Source organism: Halyomorpha halys, unplaced genomic scaffold (assembly GCF_000696795.3).
Source record: "Halyomorpha halys isolate HHAL.00 unplaced genomic scaffold, Hhal_1.1 Scaffold646.1, whole genome shotgun sequence".
Lineage (NCBI taxonomy): Eukaryota > Metazoa > Arthropoda > Insecta > Hemiptera > Pentatomidae > Halyomorpha > Halyomorpha halys.
In genome coordinates, this window is record NW_027111017.1 from 327,509 (window position 1) to 352,101 (window position 24,593).

At 30.2% G+C, this 24,593-nt stretch overlaps 1 protein-coding gene across 2 annotated transcripts in view; it reads right to left on the bottom strand.

Moving 5' to 3' along the window:
• LOC106685006 (uncharacterized) overlaps positions 1–24,593 on the bottom strand; it is a 189,390-nt gene that overhangs the window by 13,392 nt on the left and 151,405 nt on the right. For both annotated transcript variants that reach the window (XM_067049115.1, XM_067049116.1), the window contains one exon: positions 6,351–6,465. In XM_067049115.1, the coding sequence (XP_066905216.1) occupies positions 6,351–6,465 (115 nt within the window). The remainder of the gene's footprint in view (positions 1–6,350; positions 6,466–24,593) is intronic.

Here is a 24,593-nt window from a genome sequence, read left to right on the forward strand (position 1 = left end):
TTTAGATGCAAGTGGATTACAGGAGTTGATAGAAGTTTTGTGCTGGGAAATGCGGTTCTTAAGTTGGTTTTTAGTTTCGCCGATATAGAAGGCATTACAACATGGGGTTGAACAGGGTATCCGGTTAACCACATTGGAACGGTGTAAGGAAGGAATAGGGTCTTTCAATTTGGAAAAAAGATAGGAAATTTTATTGTGGGACTTAACTTAGCCAAGACGTAGGGTGGGAATAGTGGATCTTAAAGATTTTTGAATTTTATCGGAAAGAATGGGGATATACGGAAGACGTTTGATAAAGTTGTTTGATGCGCTCACTGCACCAGATATTTTAGGCAATATTTTTATTTCATATGTAATATCTAACATACCAGACCTTATTAAATCTAGATTGACCACATTTCACGAGAAACTCACTCATCGCCCTAATCCCTTAACCCAATCCCAACCTAGCATTACCCGTTCTTAAAATCTTCCCCCAAGGTTGAAACAGCAGTGGCTCAGAGACCTATTATAAATAATAACATTGGAGCTGTGGTAATAGTGAGGTTCTCCACTCAAGTCCTGAGCGTCTGCGCCTAGCGCCCTCTCTCATCCTCTACTGGCTTTTAATATCAGTGACGCGGTTGAAAGAGAAGCGCCGGTATCTTGGGGTGTATATCTCCCCTTTCCTCCACAAGTGAGGGGAAGAGATCAGTTCGGAGTTACCCAGGCAGAATGTAAATATTGTAAATAGGAATGATTGTGTGTCAAGATAGTATTTTAGTTTTTTTTTTTTTTTTTTAATCCATTTATTTATTATTATTTTTTTACATTCTTATCTATTTCTTATTTTGTCATTATTTAATTTATTTATTTGTAAATATGGTGCAAGTGACCTTTATCATTCATATTACCATTGTCTAGAAATATGACAGAATATAATATTACAAATAAAAAAATATACATACATATATATATAACATATGAAGCTTTTCCTTAATTTTTACAAATCCCGTAGTTTTCAATGAGCTAGCACAGGGAGGATTTAACTCCAAACGAACAAAAACAAGAAAAATATTATGAACAAAAAGGAAGAAAAAAATTATTGGCAAATATGAAATATCCAGTCTTTATAAATAACAAAGACTGGTCGGATTAGAAAGCGGGCAATCCAATAGTATTGGATCAGTTTGCTTCCTATCCAAACACAGGCGGACCATAAATATTTAATTTTAGTCTCCTTGCTGTTCGGAAAACAATAAAATAAAACGTTTTTGCTTTGTTTTAAAACAGCTCAATTTCAACATTGGCGTTTCAGGCATTCTATTCTCATTTTTGAGAGTTAACGACAGCCAAAATGGGGTGTTATTCGAATAAAGTTTTAGTTGAAAGACTAATGACGAATAATTTTTACTTTCACTTACCTATGTATTGAATACATAATACATACATCTTTAGTTCAACATGTTAAAGAGTGCTAAATGAAGAAATATTTCCTCCTTACAGAATGTTAAAACGATATAACATTTAACACGGTTGGGAGTCTGTTAATAGGTCTGCTAAATGGAGAATAGCGTCACACAATAGACTAACTGAGCTCCACATTATGTCAGATTTCGTTTTGATAGGTTAGTTGCTCGTAGTTCGAGTTGTTTTTTCTTAGAACGTTTCTAAATAATTCTAAAGTAAAAGATAAAAATATTAATAAAGTAATGGAAAAGAAAGGAGAAGAAAAGAGGAACAAGTGAGGTGGAGCTGATATGGCGATTTTTTTTATCTTGTAAAATTTACAAGATTATAAAACAAGTTGCCCAGAAAATCCGCTAGGAACTTCTCTGCACTTAACATATAACATGGACTTAACATTAGGCTCGTAATCCTATACCTATAACATTAAGCGTGTTAAAACGTTTTACAATTAGCACATCATGAATACCGTTATAGTAAGGGGAAGTATATCGATCGTGCAAAATTTCGGAACCGAGTTTTCAATGGAAATACAAGCTTTAAGGTCTCCTGACTCCAAATCTCGCAAAATTGTATATGTGCATGTGAACAGTCTAGCTCAAAAACGAAAAGTATGAAGCTGGAATTACCTATTCAATGCGGGTGTGTGCTTAGAATGTTACAACTTTTTTGATAAAATCGCCCTGGAAGTGCTTTATAGAATCGATATATTAATGTAAAATCGATTGACCTTAAATATCAATTAGGTCTTATTCTCACTGAAATAGTTTTACATGGCATAAATTCCGAATTTTTTAAAACTTTTCTACTTAAGTACATTTAATTTGGTTTGTATGAAATTATTAACCATTTAGCATTGTTAATAGTAATAAAAAAATGTGTAAATATGAACCATGATTGAATTCGATGATAAATTTGGGAAAAAATAAATACTGGACTGTTATTTTAAAAGAATGCAAATTTCATTATGGAATAAATTCATAAGTTTGTATAGACCATGACGAAACAAGGCAAAGGGATTTATATCGCAGTCCTTATGTCACAATTTTTTTACTTTTTCCTTTTTGTATTAATCTATAAATTAATTAATTCATATCCGTCGAATGATTTATTATTTAAATAATCATCTAGGATAAAAGATGACAGATAAATTTTATCGAAATTTATTATTAATAATCTACGATAAATTCTACTTAACTAAGGTAAGACCCAAGCAGTACGCAAGGAGTTATGGAGATCAGCCTGGGTTCGAAATTTACCGAGAGAATTACCCCTTGGTGATAAAAAAAAAAAAAGGAAGAAAAAAATTAGAAATCTACCTAAGTTTTTGTTCCGGTTGTTTTGAGGTTTGGGAAGTAATATCTGCATATGAAAATTATGAAGAAATCCTGCGGTAGCTGGTTTGATTATCCCCACATGGATTATCCATCCACCCCTAATGGAAAAATCAGGAAGTGAGTTTATTTTATTTTTTATGTTTCAATAATATTTACGCCCTTCCTTATTGTTATCCGCATGAGCAAATTACAATTTACATAAACACATCATCGTTAAATTTTAACGGGGATTTTGAGAAATGGTTGTTTGCTTGTTTTTATTTAGTGACATCAAAAATAACTGGTCATCAACGCAATTAATTTCTTATTAATTTTTGCTTACATTTGTTTTATTATTATATATGTTTTTTTGTTGTCGTCCGTTTGATATTATATTGGTGAAAACAAACTTTTGGTTACAAAAACTGAAATACCAATTCCACTGTTTTATCATCGTCTTTAAGGGTTATGATATATTTGGGCTGAATCCCAAGCTATTGAAGTGTGACGTGAAACATGGACATTCCTCGAAGATATGGCTGATTGTCAAATTGTTGTTACAACATTTGAATTTAGGAGGTGTTTGTTTTGAGATAAGATAGGAGTGAGTGAGCCTCGTGTGACCTATTCTAGGTCTTGTCAGTACGACCTCCTCACTAAATTTACGGCTGGAGTTACTCCGGGGCTTTACGTCCTTTTTAATAATTTTTAATTTACTCCTTGGGCTTTTGTTCCACAAAGATTACACAGCTTTCCGCAATTGGTCCATCCGTAAAACTCTTCTCGAAAAATTTTGATGAACCAAATATTTTATCTAAAAGGAAATTTTATCTATTCTACAAATCTATAATTGGAACTTAATTACCTTGGTTATTTTTCGAGTGATCGCTTCTTGTTTTACAAAAAACCAAAGCTATATAAACAATAAAAAAATTTAAATATTCTTCTATCCAGTTCAAAAAGAACATTGTAGTTGCAAATGAGGTTTAGAATCAATATCTAGGCTATGGTTCGTTAATCCAGATAAACCCAGAATATTTTAATTAAAATGTATATTTTTGGTTTTATTTAAAAACTATGACTTTAAAAAAATTAAAGTTAACCCAAAGAACCAGGTACATTTTCTATTCTCTTAGTTTTTCGTATATATAGTTTTTCTAAACATTCCTTTTAATTTTGAAAATATTCCTGAAACTTATTAACAAAGGGATTGCAAACTCATTTTAGAAAAAAAGAATCGCAAGAAGAAAGATTGGAATTGCTTGAGAGAAATACTTTATTTTAGTGCTGCCTAAATATATTGCGTTGCAATATGACACCATACTAATCTATCTGTTATAAAATATAGTATAAATACAATAATTTTTTTTTTAAGTATAAGTATGTAAAAAATAGTGAACTATAAGTTTTGAATGATATAAATAAACAAATAAGTAGAAACGAATCCTGTGTGTCGAGTTTGTACAAGCTTCCGATCATGCGGCACAATGTTACCTTATCACATGGAATAGAGGATGAAAGTTGCAAAACTTGTTTCATCGATTAACCCGTCACTAACAGTTACTACAGACGGTCTTTGAAGATTCTATATTTTAGGAGGAGCTTATGCAGGTACTATATCATATGGGTAGTTCAGATTAACATATAATGTCCTTTGCAGCAAGTGATTGTTACGGCAAGAAAGTATAATAATATTTAAACGTATGTTTAATGCTTATCAGAATAATTATTTTTATCATCACAGTCTATACAAGCAAGCATTTGTTTCGTGGGCAAACGGTGGTGATATAATCAAATGATCAGATTATTTATAAAAGTTTTTATTAAAAATATATATATATATGCTTACAATATACGGTTTTTATGGCAGCCATCTTGAATTATTTTTTAAAAATCTTGGGTGGTATCAATTCATAAAAAAATTCATATTGAAAAAGATTATGGTGTTGGTTTTAAAGATAAATAACAAAATGGTAGTCAAAAAACTGAAAAGACTAAAATGTTTGCTCTTTTACTAGTACTCAATTCTCTTAAAGCTATCTATGACAATATAAAACATTTTTCGAAGTACGAAATATCCTTCTTCTTTCCTCTTTTCTTATTCTTTCTTCCTTCCTTACCTACGTCATGATGTTCATCACATCTTATTATTGACATTGTCTTATATCTTATTATTTACTAATTACTTCTTTTGGCTTACATACCTCTATATTTTATTTCCTTCATTCAAGTATTTTACTTACGTATTTCATTGATAACATTTTTTTTTCTCTTTTTCTTCATAACTTTAGTTTTTAATAATTTTCTTATTTTTTTACATTTATTTGCTAGATTTTCATATAACATTGACATTTTTTTTTTCTCATTTAACATTGACTATACATTTTCTTTTAATACTATTTATGCATCTATATTGTTTTTTTCTTATTTTCTATTCATTTTGCAATTCTTTATGGTTTATTTATTATGGTTTTTGCCTTGTTTTTGGTTCATAGCCTTGAAGGCTTCGGTCGAAACGTTGGCACTAAAAAAAAAGATTTTACATATTTGTGTTCTCTTCATTTATTAACTCATCATTTTTTTAAGTAGTAGGAATTAGTCACATTCCGAGACGGTTTTTCAAAAAACATTTTTTTTTTCTAAATTACTAGTTTTAGGTTATAGATGAGATAAGAAACTTTTTTTATTATAATCTTCTTTATCAATCTTCATTAATAATAATAACACTTAAACTATTATAACCACGACTATACCCTCTGAACTGCCATCATATCCCAAATGTAAATTACGTATTTTTGATATTTCTCGCCATAGAGGCGCAACATAAATATTTCCACTAAGACTAGAAACTAGCATTGCTTCAATTTATTTTTACCAATATCATGGACTACTACACCTACAAAGATAAATATTAGAAATTAATTTACCTGAATTCAATTGGAATATTAATATACATCAATTAGTTCCTGAGCAAAAACCAATTTTTCTTTTCCACACAACAGAAAATCAACATTTTGTAAATTTATTTTGGCAAATATCTCACGGGTACTATTAGATGTCAATTAGCACTCAAATTGAAGCAATGTAAATACACTATAAAGTAACTTTTTATGATTTTTGTTAAAGCCACCTATTAATTGTCCGATACTCATATCCCTAACAATATCACCATGAGCCCAGTATTTTACGACAATGATCTTACTTTGGCCTAATGTCAAGTTTGCTGAGTTATCATTTCCATAGTAATGCCGCAAGTTTTACTTAATTGTAACTGAAAACTTTTAGGTAATACATCCCGTAAATTATGCTGCAGAAGGAAAGCACTCCGAATAGGCGACCTATTGCGTGCAGCACACATCGCCCTAACGACTTTCTTGTTACAATAAACTTATCCATATTATTTATACAGCGCGAAATTAACTGCATAAATCAGACGCTGACTGCTTAATTAAACATGAAAAAACAAATGATTTCTGGAAACGAGTTGATGTGAGATAAACATAGGTACTTATTATATAGCTATTTATTAGCGTTCTATATTTAAAGTATACTCTAAAAATAACAAAAATAATATTTAAAAAAACTTACTCGGATAAGAGAGCCAGACATTTTGTCTAAAAATCCAGCAGCGAATACTGCCGTTTCCTCTCCACATGTCCTTTTGACAATGCTCTTTGAGCATCGCAAGAAGTCGAAGAGGTACCTGGAAAACAAAAAGAGGGTTCCATAAGTATTTATAATTATACGCATAACATTGGATACAAATTTGTAAATATCAATAAATTGTGAACAATTTTTTCATGAACAATATGCTATGGATAACAATTAAAGAAAAATATACACAATATAATTGAAATGGAGATTATTTTTATAGATTAATCTTCTGACATCCTTTCCCACAGTATTCTTTTTATGTTACTTCCCTTTTCTCTGTCGAACAGATCCACTACCTAGAACTGCAACTGCATAAATGACTAACCCGGGATTCTTAAACAAGACTGAAAAGAAAGAAAACTGCTCGACGATTACGACTATTACAAGACTTACTAGACAAACGGTGTAAACTTATTAATTATAAAAGATTAATTTATAATATGGGATGTTTGGAATTACGGAATTTAGCCCTGGGCCTCCATCTAATTCCTCTCTTATCCAATCCTTACAATCCAAAATCCTTCGTAAAATCCGTAATATTAGGTTTATCTGTATTTGATTATAATTTATTTAATAAGTATTATTTCAATCTGTCACAAACTTGGGCAACGAGTAATATTGCTAATTGAACACATTCATACCAAAAATAAAAAGAGAAAGGAAAATAATCAAATATAATAAAAATAAAATAAAATAAAATCACTATACGATATAAACAGAAAAAAAAATAAAATTATCTGTATTTAAAAAAAAAACTTTTTTTAAAACTGATTTTAATTCAGAGATTATACCACATTAGAAACCTTCACATGTTGTAGAAGTTAAATAGAATGTTTTTTTTTTCTCTTTGATAATATTGAAATAATTAAAAAATTGTTATATCAATCAAAAATAGAGTAATTATAAACAATATGTACCTTTTTTATTACACTTATATTTTTACAATAACACAATATTTTATTATTACCTATTATACGTTTACGCTTGAGACCTAATGCGAATTTAAGTAAACCACTCCACCGTGTGAGTTATTTAAAAAAAATAAAAATACAGGTTTTGATAATAGTAAGGATACCATCAAGAATAAATATATGGAATAGTATCGGCACCGATATTTTATGGATATATCAATCCATGGCTACTTGTGCGTGTGTATGTGACTATTGAGTCGAAACAAGCAGTGGATATTCGACTACTTGATTGCCTGACTCCTAGCAATTGCATGAGTCCCGGGCGTTTGGCAAGGGCTCCGGTATATTGCCTGGATATTTCCCTTGATGAAATGTGTTAAATGTATTTCGGGATACGTACCCTTTATGTAATTCGGGGTTTATGTAGCAGACATGAGCTTCAAATGCCAATAGTATTCAAAATAATTAGTACCGATTCGGATGCTTGTTTAATTCATGTCAAATTCATAGGTAGCATAAATGATATTTGAATTTACATTGAAATAAACTATTTCCAAAGACCACTGTTCTTTCCAATAATTCATGTCGATTATAATACAGTATCGGATAACTTTTTTTTTTTTTTATAGACATGATGAATTTATGATGTAGGAATTTTATACGAATTTTCTATTTGTCATGAGCGCTCAGATTATCATCGGCATTGCTGTCCAAGCGCAACTTTTTGACATTAAAGTACAGTTTTACTTTATTTTATTACATCTCCTGAGAAAAAGTGTTTACTGGGTTCATTTCAAAAGCTTACACAAATTATTTCTAATTTTTTTTTATGAGATAAGCCTGTAAGAACAGGCTGTAAAATATTTAAAAATAGACATCATTCTAATCCCGACGTTGGCCACCTCCCTCATTCTTATTCTTTCACAAAAGCCAGCCGTTTATTAAAAAAAAGTTAGTATATTTTGAATTATCATTGTCGTGGCTTGATATAATAAAAGTCCTTTTGTTTAAAAAAAAAAAATAAGTAGTTTTATTCAGATTAATTAGCATTATCTTTATTAAATGAGATCTTGAAATTAGTAATTGGACTGTAACTAAATGTTAAATGAAGTCCATTCTGCAATGGGGTATAGGCATAAGCCACAGATTTTAGTGAAACAATTTTTAGTCGATGGATAATCTTGTGCAGGTGAATTCGTCAAATTTGACAATTTTATTAATCTAAAGGTTTAGGCATTTTTTAAAAATGATGAATGGTATACACAGTTGAGGGGTAAGGTTTGTCTTGAACGTTGAGTTTACAGTAGACCTGGGAAAAATTTATTTGAAATAATATTTTTAAAATAAATCTTTAAAATACCTATACTTTAATGATAGATTTGCTATTTCATTATTTTTTTATTTAATTATTTAATCAAACCCTGTCGAACAGATCCGCTACCTTGGACTACATCTGGACAAACGACTGACATGGAATCCTCATGCAAGACTGGAAAGACAGGAAACTGCTCGTCGATTCCAACTATTACAACATTTACAAGACACACGGTATAAATTGCCAATCCATTACATAAGACTGATAGTGATCTACATGACTATTATAAGGCCTATCTGGACAAACGGGGTTGAGCTTTGGGGCTCTAGGAAACCATCAAATTCCTCCCGAATCCTAAGGATTCCTTAGGATCCTCCAGTCCAAAATCCTTCGTAAAATCCTCAATGCTCCTTACTTTGTCAAAAATCAAGTCAAAGGACCTCAACGTCCCATATGTTGCCGATTTGGCTAGAACAAGATACCAATCCTTCCATGATAAACTTCCCAACCACCAAAATCCACTTGTTTCGAATCTGGCTTATCCTTCATTACCTAATAATCCTCCTAGGCTTCTGAAAAGAAGATGGCCTCGAGTTCTTCTCCTCTAGAAATGTTATTGGAGTTATATCAATGACTAGATTTTCCACATGTTTGTATCATATCATTATACCACCTACAGCAAATTTACTTGTTTATATTTTTATACAGTTGTAAATAACAATACATAAATTCAAAAAAAAAAATATTCCATGAAAATTCCCAAGGTATGCAATAAAAGAGTCATATCCAAGTCATCAAGATTTCTAGAAAATGTTTCGAGCGGGTAAATATTAAATTAAATTTTACAACTTTAAACAGCAAAGGAATTTTATCAAGCATCGATGTAGGTAAAAATTTAGACAACGAGTAGTAAAAAAAGTTAAAATAAGATAAAATTTAAATTATGGACAGTTAAAATTAACAAATATTAAAATGTTTTAAAAAAAATGATTTTAAGCTTGTGCTTACATATTGACGAGCTTTGTACTGGACAAAATAAATAATAACATCTATTTAGCAGATAAACGGTAAACAAAATAAATTACAGAATTAAGGGCAATCGTTTCAAACAAAATAAAATGAAATCAATAATTCAAAGATTTTTTTTAAATGAAAAAATAAAACATTGCGGTTTTTGCAATTAACCTTTTAGTTTTATCAGTATTTGATTCGAGACCTAATTCGTGACCAAGATCAATTAAAAGAATTTTCGTATTAAATGAACTCGCTTTAGCTACACGATTTATTTCTGGACTTGGTCGAGAAATTCTTTAATACACAAAAAAAAAGAGTATTTGACAGACTAATATTTAAATATTAATCTTAACTGAACATTAAAGAAAAAGATGGTATATTCGTCATAACTATTACATTAAATGAAACAGAAAATAATAATTACCCTAATGATCATGAATGAAATGTTTTTAATAAATTATTATTATACAACTAATTTAAGGTTTAAAAAAGTACAAGTATGTTAATTCACCGAGCTGGTGTTGGCAACAGAAATATCAATTCTGGAATATACATTGTTCAAAGCATAAATAACAGAATACATTACGTTGGAGAAGTGATTATTAATCATGTATTCCATCGTGAATCTAAGAAATTTCATTAATTAAATATTAACATGATTAATTTAACTTAATAGCTCCGTAAGTTATTCAAAACTTTTTAATCTAAACTAACAACAGACATTTAAATCCAACAGATTTTATGTTTATAACTAAAAAACAAAAGTATAAATCATTCAAAATATAGGACATAAAAGTTAAATGACTCCTAAAAGTTAAAACAAATAATTAATATAAAAAAGTAAACTATTATATACACATACCATACGCACATATGCAGAGTATAATTCCGCAAAGCTATCAACGAAATTAGGGTAATTGTACAACAGTCAATCAGACATTGTACAAAAAAGGGGATGAAATCTGTGTAACTAAGCACGTTAAGCACTTAGGTATAATAGTATTACAGCGATATTAACGATACAAATGAACAACATTATTATTTTCAACCCTTATTTAATTTCGTTTAAGTGGTAGTCATAATCAGTATCGGAAGGACCTTTCTTATTTACGAAAGACATTAATTAATTTATGGATTACTTTGTTCGAACATTTAGCCACTAATGGACTATAAGTTATTGTGATAACACACATATACTCGTATATACAATAAATTAAAAAAAAAAAGAAATCTATTCCGCCACAATCCATGAAGGATCAGGGGTGCAGTACTTTATAAGAAAGTTCTGTGACAACGCCAACGGTTGTGCAAGGGGGCGATTTGGTCAGAATCATGCTCGACCGCTAGATTTTTACCCAACTAAGGTTATACTACATTTTTACCACTTTATGAGGCTGAGTATACCCCGGAGGACTCCCGAACTCATCGGGCTGACTTATGGATCCAGTGAAACAGGAAAAAATATTTGCCGCAGCCAAATTGGAACCCTGACCCCTGTTAGTAGCACAGTACCTTAACACTGAGCGAGCCCCTCCCACAAAGGAATAATAATTTTTGTGATTAATTATAGGTAAATAAAATATAAAAATTATGAAAAACAAACAGCAATATGAATACGGATAATCCTCACAGAATAGGGCAGAAGTGACGTATAATTTTTTTTGCTTTACATTTATGATTTTGGAGCTGTAAAAATTGTTAAATTAAATTACACCCAAAAGTGAAAATCCTCTTTTAGCCGTGATTTTTTTTCTTTTGTATTTTCATGTCAAGACGATCCACACAACTTTAAGATTTTGTAAAATTTTTATATCCAGTTCTTCTATCATAGCTCAGAACACTCCAATATACAAAAAACTGCTCATCCTGATATTTATTAGGATACGATATTAAGACGAAAATGTGAGTGTTAACGTCCTGTCCTTTTAGGTTTCTTGAATTTTGCGGTAGCGGTTTTTTTTCCCTATGAATTGTTTTGATGAACCTCGAAGCTGTCATTGAACACCAACTAATTACTCGATTTCAATAAATCTAGAGGGTTCAGTAAGTGTAAATATCAGCAGGGATGTGAATGACTAAGAACAACAGCATCATGTTATAGCAGGATATTTTAGAAAAGCAGCATTTCGTCACGGTTCTGTCCATTACTTCTCTGTTTTCCTAAATAAATTATAGGGGATGGGCATGACATTTTCAAGATAATTTCTAGCTTTTCTAGCACTTCAGTACTTACTCAATAAGTACGGATAGCCACAAAGAAGGTTTTATTAATAATTACTATATTTTTTTTATTTCGTGAGATAATAAAAATTATGAAATTATGTATGAGTACATAATATAAAATTTAGATAATAAATTTTAATTATTATTTATATATATAGCAATTTTAGCCAATTAATCATTTTGATTAACAATATAAACTAATTATTTTTATTTTCTCATCACTCCCCCTCCAAAAAATAAATAAATACAGATGGTGAAAAACTAAATTTATGAAGTTGAATGTGCCCAGTGAAATTTCAAATAGAATCGTGAGTCCCTGGTGTCCAGAAGATTAAGTTTTCACCCACGACAGAACGCAGTTAGAAGAAAAAGTATTGTCTACTCAAGTCGTTCCCGAAGATCACGCAACAGTAAAATTTAGAGAAGAACTATACTTAGCATATTTGCGGTATCTTCAATGACTTGGATTGAATTGTGAAGAAAATGACTTCTGGAAGGCGAAGTCACTTATACTTTAAGTTTTAACGAACTTATATATTATTATAAATTATATATTATAATTTGATATTTTTGAAATTTCTTTTTTGGATATAAATATACAAAACCTCACCACTATCACTTATTACCCAAGATTCTGGCAGATGGTAATTTAAACTTGTCAACAAACAAGTTTTAATTAAAATAAAATAAAGTAATGTACATAATATATAATAAAACAATATATGGAAGGTTTATTTAAGTCCAGTATTACAATAAATGATACATATAATACATATAAAATAAAACAATAAATCTGAATCGCTGCAACTCATAATGAGTCAGTACTTTGTAAGGAAGAATTATTACAAGACCAACGGTTGTGCAAGGAGGCGATTTAATCAAAATCAAAGTACCTACTTTAGGAGGCTGATTAACCCGAACTCACAGGATTTACTCATATCTACAATAACTGAATAAATAATTATGTATCACAGCCGGATTCGAACCCTGGTCCTTGGAGTTGTGACCTTACCACTGGACCACGCGAATTCAAAATAATATATATATATATATTCCTTTGAGGTTCTTGACGATCAATCAATAGCAAATCAAATTAAATTACTTACAATTGTTTTATAATATTACATAGTGCTCGGCTTAACTGAAATATTGCCTGGACTAACTTGTACCAGGTTTTTAACAGAACAAGGTAAGAGTGAAATGGACAAAGGTAATTTTTTTTTTTTTTTTGAGGCTGGGAGGGGAGGTTTCTCTTTCTCTTCTTCGAGGTTCTTAACCGTTCTTTCTAACAGGTAGCAAGCTTGGTTATTTCAGATTTGTATTTGTATTAATTTTTTTAAGTGTAATAATATAAGCTTCCACAATCAAGGGCAATAAGTATTGGAGTATTCACATTCATATGAAAGTAAGAAAAAAAATTTAAATGAAATGATAATTTACCTTTAAAAAAATACACATAAACAGAATAATTTGTACATAAGATCCAAAAAAATTAAGTTTAATCAAAAATAAATTTGACACTATTTATTTTTAGTGTTGCTAATTCTCATAAACCCATTAGACACAGGGTTTATGAGAATGGAATAGTATAAAAATAAATTTTGTACATTTGATTTTTTGTTAATAGCCAGATTCTTATATTTTTCTATGGTGATTTTCTTCTAGATTTCTTTTGAAAAATTTTGTCCCGTAGAATGATTTTAGGTTTATAAAATTTGATTATATGTCATGTCCGTCTGAAACGCGTATAAAGAGCAGTTTGATCTGGTTTGTTAAAGGATTTTGTTCTTTTGAGATACTTTTCCAAAATAGGATTTTCCGCCGGTCTATTTCATGCACTATATTGGATCGCAAGTCTAATTTATAGTAGTGTAACTTTTCTTTAGCGTTTGTGTGAAGTTTGGATAAAGTTGCTGTTTTTTGTATGTGATGGAGTAATTATTTTTGCTTTTTGTTCAGAATTTTTGATATTATTTCGGTGTTGATATATAGGGAATTGTAGTGTCTTGTAGGAATTGTTGGTTACTAGGGACTTCGGTTATTGGAGTGTTGCTATTTGTTTTAGCTGTTGGCAAAAACTTTTGTACGGGTACCCATTTATTGACAGGAGATCCACTGCTGAAATTTCTGTTGGTTTTATGTTAGTAGGGGTTGTTAATTTTCTTACCCTATTTATTAAATATTTAGTAGCATTAATTTTATATATTTTGGGACATAGGCTTGATGAATGAATAGGTAGTTCTGAGTCGTTGGGTTTTTCCCACTATTCCGAGTTTCTAAATTAGAACACAGTTCTATAGTTACTAATATAGTTTCAATGCAGTTGTTTTACTATTTAAAGATCCTCAAGGACGTATAAATATATTTATAAAGAATATAAATGAATAAATATTTATAAAGAATAATTGAAAAGTTGACGCGTATTCACTTTGAGATTCCTGAAATATATTTATATTTCCATGATCGTTTGTTTTAATTGTGTCCTATTAACGGATGTGGAAACAGGAAATGTTCATTTATAATGTAATTTTATAAGAGAATAGCTAAAATAGTATGATGGGGTATATATAACCTGTTAACTTCACCCGGTGTCCAGTAAAATTAGTTGGGTGAAGGGCAGTGCTGTGCTTAATACTCGAAAAGCTGTAAATCGATTCAATCACTTCATTTCACATTCAAATGAAGGGAATTTGCAATTGTTCCTTTTTATCCTGTCAGCTACATATGTGGTACTACATAAATATTGATTTTTTATTTTATTCATATTTCCGTTTCAAGTCCAAACATTCATAAGTACATCAATGATAAATCACATTGTACTAAATTTTGGCTTAATTTATAATAAAACATTAAAAATTTCTACGATAATAAGCGAGGTAAGATAAACCGAAAAAATCGATATTTTTAAATTTTTTAAAAATTAAGTTTTTACATGTCCATTATACAACAGTACTTTTCGATTAAAACAAACGAAACACATAAATGTGTAAATTCTCTACATTTACTTCAGCAAAATGGTTTAAATGAAAAATTCTGCCACCTATATTTACAGATGACAAGGCGATCTGACAAATTTAGGGGTGAAATGTGGTCAGCGCACTGCCGGTCAACAACTTAGCAGAAATAGCAAATCCTCAGGGGTCCCGTTTCTGGTGGTCTTTGGTGTTAAGCTTGTGAAATTTTCTACCAGCCATGGAAACCTTTTACACACAGTCTTTCTTGAAAGAAATGTTTTTCAATTTAAATACTTCAAAAAAGTAATTTTTTTTTAAAAAATTTTTCAATACTTTTCAAAAATCGTTATTCAAGAGATGTAGAGCTAAGTAGACGATGTTAAATAAGTTCTTTTTCTTAAATATCTTCTTTTCAGACACTTAGGAGGATTATATAGCAATAAAGGAGAAGTAAGAGTGGAAGTCGAGCCCAAGCAATGTTCCGAACCTTCAGGACCGACGCCCCAACCTGCACAGTCGGCACGTCACTATTATTACAGGACACTGTAGAGCAGAAAGTCATAGCTTGGAATATTTATTTTTAATTGGATTTATTTTATACTTTTTAAATTTAAAATTACAACTTCAAAATTTATTTTGACCTATATTCATGATAATTCAATTGGAAGTTGGTAATTAATCAATAATTGAATCCTTGCTCTTCGGTAAGGAAAAAAGAAGTCTACAACAATTTCTATATTTTCTTTTTCAGCTTTGCCTTGCTTTCCCATACATCTTATAAATGCGATGGTCTTTTTTTTAAAGCTGATTCGTAATTTATTAAGAATAATTTGAAGATATAAGTGGATAAAAGTGTTATGTTAACAATTTAGGACAATAAGGAAATTTGTTTATTATTATATTAATTATTTTAAATCTTAACTAGAGCCCAAGAGGAGAAAAAAGGCAGTTATCTCAGTTATCGCAGTTATCTATCAATTTTTGATTACTTTAATGGAAACTATGTATAATTACTAGTCAAAATTGATGAGTCTCCCAAGTATAGGTAGGGGGGAATAAAAAATGGCGGCTGTTTCAAAACAATAAATAAAAAAAAATTTTCATTCGGAGCTCTATATCTTAAAAAGTAGCAACACAAGAAGACCTAAGAGAACGTCATTTAAAGAAGAGTAAATGTGTTAAACTATGAGCCCTAATAGAGTTATTGAAGTTGTATAGTTCTCGAGATATAGCTTTTTAAAAAGCAACATTTCATAAAAATGTTCTATGGGACGTACTGAAAGATCAGTAGTTTTTAGTGAATTTATTTTGAAAAATCTATATCTTAATAACCATTTAACGTACAGATGTCCATTAGTACTCAAATTAAAGCTAGTTTAATGAGCTATAAAGTAGTTTATAACGTTTATTTTCGTAGGAGTAGTAGTTTTCATGAAATTTGCTAAAATAAATTGATTTATAGTTGTTCGGACAAATTTTCATTTGGCAAATTTATATTCATATGTGAATATCATAAAAACTATTACCCCTACGAAGATAAGTGTCATAAACTAGTAAGTTAAATTTCCTTTATTTTGAGTGTTCGCACTTACATATGTGCGTTATATGGGTCTAGAGATACGTTTTTCAAAAATCCAACATTTTCTACGCAGAACTAGAAATTAACATTTTGTGAGTTTATTTTGTCAAATATCATTTTTGAAATGATTTTTAAAAAACTTTATTTCAGAACCATTGGACGTGCATGTGGATGTCTGCCAGCACTCAAATTAAAGCTAGTTAAATGATCTATAAATTAGTTAATAATGTTTTTATATGTAGAAGTAGCAGTTTTTATGATATTTGACTAGCTTTAATTTGAGTGCTGGCAGATATCTGCACGTCCAATGGTTCTTAAATAAAGTTTTTCAAAAATCTAACTTATTGTCCGAACAACAATAAATCAATTTATTTTAGCAAATATCATGAAAACAATTATTTCTACGAAGGTCATAAGCTACTTTATAGTACATTAAACTAGCTTTAATTTAAGTGCTAATAGACAACTGTATGTCGAATGGTTATAGAGACATAGATTTCTCAAAATAGATTCACTAACTACTGATATTTTAGTACATTTTTATGAAATATTGCTTTTTATAATGCTATATCTCGAGAACTATCGGACGTAAATAGCCTTATTATGGCTCATATTTCAGCAAATTTACTCTTCTTTAAATAATACTCTTTTAGATTTTCCAGAGTAGTAGGTAATTTTTTAGATATAGAGCTCCGAATGAATAATTAAAGTTTTTAAGGGTTTGAAACAGCCACCATCAATTTTGACTAGTAATTATACATTGTTTTCATTAAAGTAATCAAAAATTGGGGTGAGATAACTGCCTTTTTTTCTTTCCGGCTCTTGTACTAAAACAGTAAACACAATTTTCTTAAATTTGTATGCCTGTAACATACAATTTTCATTCACATGTCTTAGTTATCAATTATTTAGCTCACGTCGAATATTAATTTTTTTTGTTTTTATAAGTAAAGTGAAATTCCAAACAAAAAGAGTCACTTGTGATAAGAAACCATGAAATATATTATCGATAGTAACAACTATCGAACTATCGTCACCAACCTCGGTGAAAGGTCAAGGTCAATAGGAGCCCCTTAAATGCATATTTAGTGAGGAGAGGGGAGGGGGGCGCTGGAGATGCTAAGCTGTCACGTATGACGCCACAACGCGACACTGTTCAAAGCTAAGTGCCCTGTACTCCATAGCCGTGCATGTTCACGACAGAGGACGTTATTGTGGCGAGTCTAGAAGCGATTTTAATCAGTTTGTTTTTATGGTTATGGATTCTCAATTTTTACTTATAATCAGTAGTTACTAAGGAATCGTTCTTTTGTAAATGACTAATTTTATTGTATTAATTACTGTATGATTTCGTTCTACAGCACTTATTAACACAAGCCAGGGCAAGATCGTATAACAATAGATAATACATTTCAAAAATCAATCGATTCCCTATCATAAAAGCAACATGTTTGAATAAATAAGGAATTAAAAGGGGACAAATGTGTATTGAGTATAATTTATAAAATATTCTTAATAGTCTTTTAAAAGTCCTCCAATATTTCAAAATCCTTATAATTCCTATTAATTAAAATTCCTAATTTAAGATTGTTAAATCTTATTTAATAATCTTGCAAAATTCCTCCCCTCTCCAAATGAAATTTTGAATTTTCAGATGTGCTTCAAGTGAGTATTATTGCACAAATGACGTTAAAAGTTTCGTGTTGCTTATGTGGCACACCATGGTACGGCAGTGAAAGGTGCGAAAGTACTAGGAGGGAAAGAGGAGAAGCTATCTTATTTGTGGTCCCATAGTACATAGGAAAATAACGGTCGGTTTTCAGGTTTTGTTTTTCTCTTTTTCTTACTTTATGATTAACAAACAGCCTCAAACTTCAATCAAAATTCTTCCCAAAGCACGAAGTGTGATCATACAGTTTTTAAGACTTTCTGTGATTAGAAATCAAATATCAATTTTAAATATTCATTTTCTTTTTTTTCAGAAAACCCATAACGTTGCACTAGAAATCGGGGAAATTAATAAATCTGTTCTTAACTGTGGTACAAACTTTCCCGAACTCTGCTTTTAATTTTCAACATTATTTGATTCGATAGGGACTGTTATACAAGATCCGTTACTTCCTACCCCATAACTACTTCCTCATTATCCATTCTCATCTCTCTGACAGATTATTTAAAGTAAATCACAACAGCTCTCATTCATCCCTCTCTCCTTAGTCTGGTGGTGTACCTCAGGGTAGTAACCCTTCCACAATAAACTTCCTAACAAACCAAACCCACTTTTTTCTAGCCTGGATTCTTCTTTATTACCTAATAACCCCCCTAGGCGTCTGAAAAGAAGATGGCATCGAGATCTTCTCTAGAAATGTTATTGAAGTTTTATCAATGAGTAGATTCTCCGCATGTCTGTATGATGCAATTGTATAACTAGCATCAAATTTACTAGTATATATTTTTAATTCAGCTGTAAATATCAATAAAAAATATTCTTTCAATACAGTAAAAACAATAATAAAAATAATTTATAGTAACGGCTTTTTATTATGTTAAGGTAATAATGTCAGACTTCTGTACATTGGTCAAAAATCCATAATATCAAAAAAAGGCCAAAATCTGGTGCAAAGTAACCCACTTGACGATGCTATGAATAATTCAGAAGAGAAAGACCAGCTGCTATTCCGCACACCAACAACTCTCTTCAAGGCTGACGAGCAAAGCAGGAATTAATTCGTTTCATGGAATAAAATATCAATATAGCGATGAAATTAATCATTAATCTGCTACTGGATCAGATGAGTAGCCCATGAAGTCGACGAGAAAGTTGTAAAAGGAATTTTTGGAAGATAAAAAAGTCAGATATCATCGTCATTATGGCGCAGTAAACTATGTAATCAAAAGAAACTGTAATCGATACTAGATTTATTTAAAATATTAACAAATCGGTTAAAAATACAAATAAAAAAATTGGCAAGGTGCGCGCATCACAACTTTCACTAACACCTTGGAAGGCGAAAATTTCAAACAATAAGTATTGATATTTGGTATCTATAAAAAATCATATTTTTGGTTATCTCGATTTTCAAATAACCAATATCATTTGTTCATACCCATAATACAACAGTTTGAAAATAGATTATGTAGCCAAGTACATATGGTTGCGTTCGGGAGAGATCGGACCTATTCGGCTGTCTCTTTTTTTCCAGTCTCTAAACTTCAATTTCTTATTTCTCCGTTTTTCTCCTTTAGTTATTAACCAAATTCTTTATATTTAATATCTATACATTTTCTATTACTGTTAACCATGCAAAATTTTAAATTATTTCCAATAAACAAGATAAAAGGTACATTAGAGCAAGATTTTTTTTTTTTAATTTGGCCATTAAGCCCTGTACTATTTAAAATTAAACTATTTAGAAAGGATAAGACCTAACTTTGGTCCTGGTATCTAAATCGTTAGAACCATTTTGAAAAAATCTAAAAAGTGGGTTAAATCGATTACATAAAGTTAATCGTATAGATTTACATGAGTTTGTCTTGGTAAAATTAAAGGATTTTTTACACAAACTAGGTCTTATGATTATTAAATAGTTTTACAGGGGCTTAAATACCGAATTTAAAAAAAAACCTTCCTCTAAAGTACGTTTAATCTTGTTTATTTGAAATAATTAACCATTTTGCATTGTTAAAAGTAATAAAACATGTATAAATGTGAACTTTGAAAGAATTTTATAGTAAACTGAAGGACAAAAATGGAGAAATGGACAGTTCTGTGACTGTCGAGCGTACCCGATCTCTCCCGATCGCAGTCGGTATGTACATGGCATTATTATATTTTGTTAAAATTTTGTATTCTTGGCAGGAACAAAGTTGATATTTGTATCTCGAGAAAGGATAAGACCTAGCTTATCTAACGGATTATTTAATTTTACATCGATAAAGGGATTTTAATCAAAATTGTTAGAGCTGTTTTGGAGAAAATCGATTGTATAAAGTGGAACTTCTGGTTGATTGATTTTAACGAAGAATTCGAAATTTTCCACTATCACGATACTTTTCCTTACTATATAGTCTATATATCGGTAAGTGAAAGTAAAAACAGAACTCAAACTTGAGTAACTAACTGACTGTTTAGGGTGGACGAAGTCGAATATTTGTGCGAGGGTTATTTCCTTTGACTGGAGCTGGAAGGAGGTCCTTTGTGATACGGAAAGTGTAGGCAATTTGGGGCACTTAGAGCTGTCTCCGCTGCACTGACGGCATTCAGCTGGGGTTATGAATTCCCCCTCCCTTCTCCCTAAATGTTTGGTCTTCAAACTTCAAGAGTTAATAAAAATGTTAGTACTCCAAGCAATGAGCATTTAGTGTGACTTGTACATTGCTCAGTATTCTTAATATATGAGCATTTTAAAACCAAAGATGTGTACTTTTTTTTTATAAAATCTGAGTTAATGAATTGAATCCGGAATGTGTCAAACTATCTGTAGGAAGAGTGGTGTAGCTCCTATTTTCCCAAATAAATGCACATATAACTAGACTAACTAATGCTGTCAGCAGCATTATCTATATGAAAATGACCAAAACTTTATCTTATTTATAATTATATCAATATTTTTTTTAAAAATATCATTAAAAAAACAGAGCCATGCCTCTTCCTCGAAAACATGTTTTTACTTTCACTTAGCGTATATGAAACATATAGTAAGCGGAAATAATACAATCGTGCGAAATTTCGAATTCGTAGAGTTTTCACGAGAAATACTCGTTTTGAGATCCACTGTGTCTAAATCTCTATGACCAAAATGGTATGAATTGTCTGGCTCAAAAGTGAAAAGTCGTAAAAACTGAAATTACATATCTAAGGTCAGTGTATGTCTGGGATGTTGCAACAAATGTTTCATTCTAATCGACCAACCGGAATTGCCACTTAATATATTCGATTTTACTCATTTTATTGATTTTTAAAAAAACTCTCTAACGAGTCTGATTAAACTGAGTAAATCATTGTAAAATTAAAAGCTAGGTCCTATCTTAATTGCAATAGTTTAACAGGTTCTAAATGTCGAATTTTGAATAAATCTTCTATAATATAAATATCTGTGTGGCAGATTGTAATATCTATCAATAAATAAATCTATCAATTTGAAAAAAAAAATAAAATAATATAAATATATTTATTATTTTGCTTCTTTAAAATAATTAACCGTTTTGGATTGTTAACAGTAATAAAAAATGTATAAATATGAACTATGAAAGAATTCAGTAGTTAACTAAAGGAGAAAAAAAAACCAGGAAGGCTCGTAAATCTAAAAAATGGGTAAAATCGATCACATTAAGTTAATCGTATAGATATTGTATAAATATGAGTTTATCATGGTAAAATTAAACGATTTTTTATACCAACTAGGTCTTATGATTATTAAATAGTTTAACAGGGGCATAAATACCGAATTTTCGAAAAACCTTTCTCTAAAGTACGTTTATTCTTGTTTATTTGAAATAATTAACCATTTTGCATTGTTAAAAGTAATAAAACATGTATAAATATGAACTATGAAAGAATTCGGTAGTTAACTAAAGGAGAAAGACGGAGAAACAGAGGCGTATCGGAAAAAGCCAGGAACGCCCGAAATCTTCTGATCGCATTGTTAAGAACACGGCTTCGTCATCACGTGTTAAACTGTATTCTTAGAAGAAACAAAATTAGTATTTGTTATTTTTACCTAAAATACAAATTTGTATAGTAAGTCAAAAAAGTCATAAAAGTTTTAATTTATCAACAAATACAAGTCACACTGTACTGATTTCGTAAAAAAATATTTACTAAAAAAAATCTTTACTTTTATGTGAACATTAAAATATGGTATAAAATTTCAAAAAATTAAACTCAATTTTTTACTTTTTTGGACCAATAGAGTTTTGATTAAATAAATTTCTACGATAAAGATACAGGGTCACCCAAGCGGATAACCTGCAACTCTTTTGATCTTTATTTTTTGTCATAAATCGCTTTAAATAAAAACATAAAAGTAACCAATTAAATAAAAATTGACATGTCTGAATAACAGTTTGATAAGCCAAGATTTGAGCGCATGTACTTTATTTGTTCATCTCCAACCAATATTACTTTTTTTTCCGGTATGTTTTTAATATTTTGCAGATCAGAAAATTATTTCATGGAGTAAATCCGTTTTTAGAGCCTGGGTTACTGTCTATTGGTTTTGGATTACAATCAAAAGTTTATAAAGTCAAGTAATTAAAACTCGAGGATTGATCTATACTGGTTGTAGATGAAAATGTATTTTGTTTAATATCAACTGTGTATCAATTCAACAACACCCAACCTTCCTATTAGTAGTAGTAATTTCACAGATTTGGAAAAAACCTACAGGTTGGCATAGTTGATCACCATATCATTGCCTTGTATAATCGTTGATTAATTAATAACAAATTTTAATTAACTATCAACGTATTCCAAGATTCATAATGAGTTTCGTGAGGTAGTTTTTTTTTTTATATAATAAAAACATTTTGAAATAAATAGGTCAACAACTTTGCAAATAGCATCTGATTAATGCTGTAAATAATCACATTGTTTCTGGGCACTGTACAGATAGATTAATCCTTTCATTCATGATCGATTATTTTTATTTGATTAAACTGTATCTTGTCGTCAATAGAAAATCTAGATTAAAACCAGATACAACCATCCTCATTTATAAAACAATACTAAGGTCAATACTGATGTACGGTTGTGAAGTGAAATATCCAATTACATTACGAGCTATAATTGGAATCAATGGATGAATTCATCAAAAAACGTATCTCGAAATTCCATTCCCAGTTACCAGCAGTGCAGTGTCTTACGACGTAAGAAATCCAACTTTACTGGAAGACTGAAGCCGAGTCTATAATTTTAATTAAGCTACTGCTTATTTAGCGCTATCCAGAGGGCCCGAGTATAATACAAGACATTCTGCTATAAACTATGCATTTATACTCTTTACATCTATTTTAATTATTATTTAATTCATATGTAATCTTATGACTTCTTACAGACTGGCTTTAATGTTTAAATACAATAAATTGTATCCAATTAAGTCTCTACACTCTTAATTAATACTTGGAATGTCCAATGGCCATCCTCAAGGACAATCTATTAAATGATAGCTTTTATTATACACTCATTAAAAATTTTAACTAACATTATTACTAATAAATTAGCATATATAAACAGCTATTAATTCACACCTCAAATCCAGATATTAAATATAATTTGCAGGCTATTCTGACAATTTTTTAGTTACTAATTTTTTTTTTTATTCATAATATTACAATCTGTCACAAACTTGGTCAATAAGTAATAGTTGTAAAATGTGTAATTCATACAAAAAATAAGAAAAAATAATAATAAATAAAATAAATATAAAATAAAAAAATATATAATTATAACAGTAAATAAATTAAATCTCTGAATGTATATGAAAATAAAAATAAATAAATATAAGGAACATAATCAAACTAAGTAAAATAAATTATATACAATATTTACAATCTCTACCTAAGGATCCCCGAGCCCACTTTATCCCCACGTCCTTCGAGATCCCAGCGCAACTCTCTCACTGGTAATGAGCCAGTGGAAGTTATTTAGATCTCAAAACGTTTTTTTTTTTTTTTTTTTTTTGGAAAACTCGAATTCATAATTTTCCAATATCACAATACTTTTCCTTACCAATATGAGCCAGTGGAGGCTGAGTAAGTGCGCTAAAGCCGCAATCAATCTACATGAGCGGGGCATATGACCATTGCCAGAACTCCAATTTTCGATTTTATTTTTACAAAAGGTCTCTTTGCCACTGCCGTTTCAACCTTCGAGTCGGATTGTAAGGATGGGTGGAACTGGATAAGGATTGAACCGAAGGATTAGAATGATTAGAAGGGTTTATATGAAAATTTGATTGGTATGTGGTCAAGGACAAAAAGGGATATGAAGGTACGTAAGTATCAATATAATTAGTCAAATTAACCTATGAAACAATAAAACATTCGAGATTTATAATAATTTATTAATAAGCTTGCCTTAATTTGACTAATCTTATTATATCTGGGCAGAATATCCCGCAAAAAATAATTAATTGAATATAATTTATTTTATCTAAATTATTTATGTCAAAATGAAAGTAT